General features: G+C 32.8%; 1 protein-coding gene and 1 long non-coding RNA gene across 2 annotated transcripts; both read right to left on the bottom strand.

Moving 5' to 3' along the window:
• Positions 1–577: 577 nt before the first annotated feature.
• Positions 578–3,808, bottom strand: LOC108916341 (probable hydroxyacid-oxoacid transhydrogenase, mitochondrial). The gene is made up of 8 exons (XM_018722571.2): positions 3,593–3,808; positions 2,555–2,636; positions 2,248–2,456; positions 2,004–2,200; positions 1,607–1,943; positions 1,395–1,553; positions 1,074–1,347; positions 578–1,024 (listed from the first exon to the last, which is right to left on the bottom strand). Exons 1-8 carry the CDS (start codon positions 3,643–3,645, stop codon positions 941–943), a joined length of 1,395 nt encoding a protein of 464 aa, XP_018578087.1. The 5' UTR covers positions 3,646–3,808; the 3' UTR covers positions 578–940.
• Positions 3,809–4,205: 397 nt separating this feature from the next.
• LOC111691390 lies at positions 4,206–5,033 on the bottom strand. Its single transcript, XR_002762935.1, has 2 exons — positions 4,945–5,033; positions 4,206–4,403 (listed from the first exon to the last, which is right to left on the bottom strand). It is a non-coding gene; the product is annotated as an uncharacterized LOC111691390 (long non-coding RNA).
• Positions 5,034–6,059: the final 1,026 nt, after the last annotated feature.

Here is a 6,059-nt window from a genome sequence, read left to right as displayed (position 1 = left end):
AAAAATTAAGAATTTGAATACTACCAATTGATATAGAAACTATTAGCATGTAATTATCTTAATATACTTTTTTTTTGGAATTTTTACAATTCTAATATTCTCTATTTTTGGGGACGATTCAACCTCCCGAGGGCGCTTAAGGGTGGATTTTCTAATTCAACATGCTTATTTCAGTCATGAGAATAAATCTTTTTTTGTATCAAGAATCATTCAATAGAAAAATTCACTGCTAATAGTTTTTATATTTATTGGTAATATGTATTTATTCTTCAATTTGGGCGTCTTTTCAACTCCTAAATAGGGGTGTTTTCGAAAATTTTCAAAAAACTAAAAGCTATGCTCATCTTAATTTTTTACGAGTAATTTGAGACCAAAAATATTTTTATCTATTTTCTTTAGAGTAGTAGTAGAAAAAAACGGGCGATTTTTGCCACTGTCACTCTTTGGCGCGAATGTTATTTTTTAAAAATTTAGTCGGCCATCTTGTATCCGAAATCTTGAAATTTGCAAAATTTACCTTTTCACCGCGGATTTCCTAGCACTTTTTCGTGAATTTTTGCTATTTTTGACCTGTTTTTTGAGGTTAAGAAATTCCTGTGATGTGTTAGCTCAATTCTGACACCGGATTCGTGATCAGGAGGCAAAAATACTACGGACAACATATGTCGCATCAAAAGTACAGAAAATCCTAAAACAGTGGTTTTTAAAACATGCACAAAATTAGAACAAGAATTCTTTTATTTTTTGCACAAATTATTAACAATTTTAGCAATTATCAAATTCTGATTTTTAGGTTATTTTAATTAATTGCAGTATTGTTCAGTGCACAAACATGCTATTGAGAAATATCATGGCTTTTGATGTACGTAATTTCCTGTAATAATTATAGTCAGATGTATTGTAGATACTGTGAAGTATTGAATACAGTTTTATTAAGTACTCAATAAACTGTCATTGATTTTTCAAATAAGTTTGATAAATCCTCCTCAGACTGTTCCCTTGGTGCCAATTCCGTTATTCGGTTCTGAAATAAAAAATACTGTCATCAGTTCAACTAACTGAAAAATAGTTACCTGTGGAAGAGTTCCTTTCACCAATTGCGGGATATCGTCTTTTATGAAACCCAACGCGCTCAATCCATTCTCTATTTTCATAATGCTCATATATTTTCTTAAAGTATCGGATAAAATTGTACCAGCATCTCCTTTCTTTGCATTTCGAATGTCAACCCCTAATAATTCAGCGGCTTCTAAATGGCGTTCCGGGCTAGCCGAAGCCGTAAATTCAAACACTGCGGGTGAACTCATAACTACCGATAAACCATGTGGAATTATTGGATGATCGTCGCTAAAAAAACCAAGCAGTAAAAAAAATAAACAAAATCAAGACTATACCTATATCCGCCTGGTTTGAAATCCCTAACATTGCCAGATATAGGATATGACAGTCCGTGACATAAATGTACACCAGCATTTCCAAATCCAACACCTGCCATCGTCGATGCCAAATGCATTTCAGCGCGGGCCTCGATATCATCAGGGTTATACACTGCCCTTCAAAGAGCAATTTCTAAAATTAAATGGCAGGCATGATCTCTTATTTTTACCTTTCGAAATACTTCTGAATAACCCGCAAAGCGTAACGTGCCCAAACGTCGGAAACTGGGTTTCTTCCCTGATATGCTGGGCGTAAACCAGGGTTTTCTGGGCACGGAGACCGTTCATCGTACGAGATGGCAGTGAATGACTCCAAAGCGTGACAAAATACGTCGAAGCCACTGTAAGCAGTCACTCTTTCAGGTAAGGATAAAGTATGTAAGGGATCGATGATCCCAAGTAGCGGTCTCAAAGCTTTACTTGCAATGCCAGTTTTTGCTTGCAGAGGTCTGTAGTCGAAAATACTGACGCCAGTTGTTTCACTACCAGTTCCGCACGTGGTGGGAACTACAAAAAAAAGTGCGGCGATTGTCTATACTTTAGTAAAAACGTATAGTTTCCACATACTTGCAATAAGTGGCTTTAGAGGCACAGTTACAGGTTTTGCTTTGCCGATCGGAGCATTGACGTAGTCCAAAAATTCAGCGTCTCTGTCACAAAGATATAAATTGGCAGCTTTGCAAGTATCCATTACTGATCCTCCTCCTACCGCTATAAAAGCGTCAAAATTTCCAGACTTTGCAAATTTCGTGGCATCTAATAAACTAAGCAACCGTGTTAATTTATTAGAATGAAATTGAGTGAAGCTTACCTTTCTTCAGTCGGCTCCACCTGTACATTTTCATAAACTTCAAATTTAACTCCGTTCTTCGTAAGTGAATTTATTGTAGTTTTTACAGGTGCTAATTTGGCTAGATATGGATCTGTCATAACACACACCTTCTTCGCTTTTAAATTCACCATGTCCATACCAATTTCTTTAGTAACACCTTTGCCGTACCGGATTGTCGATGAAGCCATCTAGAAATCGACAAATTAAACCAAAATATTCATTTTTCTAAAAAAATAGAATAAGTAATTTTTTACTTTAATACGTAGGCATTTAAGAAATTTTGTACCTCAAATGCATAGTCCTTAGAAGGTAAAGCTTTTGAACTTGAATGAACCACCGCTCCATTTGAATGTGCTGGGCATTTACAGCTAAAATGGGAATAGATTTTATGTTTTAAATTTTTCAAATTTATAAAATGTTACACACAAGTGCCTTTGATTAACTGGCAGAAAAACCTTACGAGATAATTAAAATAACTGTGTTTCAGTTTCATAACAATTTTCTTAATACATTTTTTTTATTATTAAAATTAAAAGATTATTAAAGATTGAAACTTCAAAGATCAATATTTCTGTACATCAAACTTGTACAATTTCAGATTACCACTGCCATCTATGTACTAGTACCCAAATTAACTGGGTTGATAAAAGTATAATTTTCTGAAGAAATCCTGAGGAGTTCATTCAGTCTATAGTCAACAGATGGCAGCACTTAATTTAAAGTAACTTTTGAAACCAAATAAAGAAATGGATCATCATATCCATTACAATAATTTTAAGTGCAGTAGTTGACAATTAAATTATTACTTATTTATTGACAAAAGTGTTCAAATATTTAATTATTAACTAAAAATATAAAATTGCTATTTTGGACAAGGTTATATACCTACGCCTTATGAAATTTTTACGTTTGCTTGTCATACGTAACAATTATTCTAACCTAGGTCTAGTAATATGTAAAGAACCACTGTACGAATTCATTGAATTTTTGTATTTGATGTTGATAAACTAACCTATGGTGAGGCCTTGATTAGTATTACTACATTTCATAATTTATTTACATACGTGGCCTTATTTTGGCGTTTGTAAAATCGAGAATACGAAAATTTAAGACTAACGAGTTTCCAGTTTAGACTATTTTTTTACTTGTCTTTTGAATCACTTAGCAGTTTGTACACTACGAGAACGTTTAATTTGCGTCTGATGTTAGTTATCACATTAACCTTTACGTACAGTTATAATCGGAACTGACGATGACGATATAATTATCTATTGTTTAAATGATATACAGGGACCAAAACGATGAGTCTTATTGTATTACTTACGAAGTGGATGTGATGGTTTGCAGTAAATCCAACACTCTTTTTCTAAACACCATTTTAATTAACCACAAACTAACTTCGTTGATATGTGCGAAAGGCAACTAAACCTTTAAGTATTTAGCTATACAACCTAGCTGACACTTGTTTGTACTCAATGTTATCTTCCTAATTGGATTACGATTATGACTTTAAGATACATCTATTCGTTCTGTTATGAAATGTGTGTTATATATCCTTTTCTTTGCATATGTGGTGATGCAAGTTTAAGCAGTACAGATTTGTATATTTTGCAGATTGGAATAATCCAGTGGCAGTTCTCTGAGGAAGGCGGAGAGGGTAGCTCAAACGTAATAATTAATCCCACATTTCTTAAACTATAATGAATACCGTTGGTGCATCCTTTCTTAGATTTTTCACGATTGGGGTTGATTGTCGGGCTGATGTCAAAACACTTGTTGGTGAAAAAATCCGCCTGTGCCTGTGAGAAAGAAGGCTTAGGCGGTTGCTCCTCAAATAAACAAGTACCTGGTGTTAGGTTAGGCGACAACAGCGATCGCCTTAGCTTTAATTTTGTTTTAAATGATGCTTCTCAGGAAAAGAAAAAATAAAAGCAAAGTTGATTCAAGAAATATTTTTTAATGTATGAAACAATTTTCTAAATCTAGTCAGTAACTGAAGTTTTAAATACGATGGTTTCCTTTAATCGCAACATAAAACTCCTCTTTTATCCTTGAACAACATTGCATTGTATAGAAGCCAGATACGATGATTAGAAAAAATAACTGACCACTCCAGACCATTCTAGACAATTTAACTGTAATAACAATAAACAATAACAATCATTTTATTAGTTGACAACCAGCGTGTTTTCTTGTGATGCCATTAAACATGAAAGAGATATTGTTTTGCTAAACAATCGGTATGTATAATATAATCAAATTTACGTTTCTCTTGGATTTTATCGTAATTTTGAATATTTAAACCTAGATTATTTAAATAAGTTTATGTATTATTGTGCAAAATATATATTATACTTAAATCAAATGGGATATTTTTAAATTTTTTGTTATACCTATTAAAACAGTATGATATTCGGTACCTATACTTTTTTTGAAAGGGGATTAAAGATGAAACAACCTAGGTTATATTATTTGTACCAGGCATTTATAATTTATTGTTAATGTTCTACATGAATGGAATGGAAATTGACGTGAATAACAGGAACCGGAACTTAATCAGAACCATAAAAAAGCATTCGTGTAGGTTTTAGAAGTACTTAACTGGTAGAATAATTTATGCGTGTCTAATTTTTATCACTTAATTTTTGTACATTTATTAAAAAAAGCTCTACATACGGCCTTAATACTGATCCTTCAATTTGAATTTGATCACGATTTGCCTGAGTGATGACATCGATGATAAATTAGTTGTAGTTCCAGTGGCGTACGGATATATCATTAAAAAAAAAGTTAAAACTGACCTCTAAGAATATTCTAAAACCTCAGTATTTGGGCTTTTTTGTACACTCTTAATTATTTTATAAACAAATAAAATTTTCCTTATAACAAATACAATTACTCATATTTTCTCTCTGAGCCTTGTCGCTTTCTGACGTAAGTTGGCCGATTTAGACCTAAAGAGACAACATACCATACCTTTACGTACGTATGGTAAACGCGCTGACGTAAACAATAACCGATTAGTATCAATTGTGCTTATAAACGCAAGGGATCTTTGGCCTTTATCGTTAATTCATTTCCTTGATGCCTCGGCTCCGACACAAAAACAGTTTCTGTTCTAATTTCTACCTGACCCTCTTAAAAACAATCGTAGAGATAACTTTGTTGCTCTTAGATATTATTGTTGGTGATATATTTTTTTACTTATTTACGTACATTAATTCAATTGAACTTTCAAGTGGCATGTTTCTATTAGATTGAATTAACGTTTTTTTATTTGTCGCAAAATATTCATTTTTGTTAAAGTTTCAATGAATTTTGAAAAAGGGTATGCTAGTATCAAATTAAAATTCAAATTTGGTGAAAAATAACACATGCGCATGTACGTGACTTGCAACTGTTTTCGAGACCTCAGGGTGGGCATTCCGATTTTAATTTTTTATTTCAATTTTCACCAGCCGCCCACAAGTGACTTCGGACTCACCTTCGTCCATCGTACCTTGACATGTCATTTTCTAACTGGACAACTAGATAGTAACATACTTTAAAAATTAATTATCATACTATATTTGAAACATAAATTTACTATATTTCTTTTCTTTCTAACGCATCCTGCGCAAAGACGTATTTCTAGGATTACTATTTAAAGAATGTGAATAACCAAATGTATCTGTTTAAAATTCGATACTTGTAAACATATTTATGCATTGAAATTAATTGCTAGAACCTGGGATCATATCTATGCTAAAATTAGACTTATCACTCGGCAAATAATTTTTATTAGCATTAGG

This window comes from Anoplophora glabripennis, unplaced genomic scaffold, assembly GCF_000390285.2.
Source record: "Anoplophora glabripennis isolate ALB-LARVAE unplaced genomic scaffold, Agla_2.0 scaffold2, whole genome shotgun sequence".
NCBI classification, from domain to species: domain Eukaryota; kingdom Metazoa; phylum Arthropoda; class Insecta; order Coleoptera; family Cerambycidae; genus Anoplophora; species Anoplophora glabripennis.
Note: the sequence above shows the minus strand (reverse complement) of the source record. Positions and strands in the feature narration are given on the sequence as shown.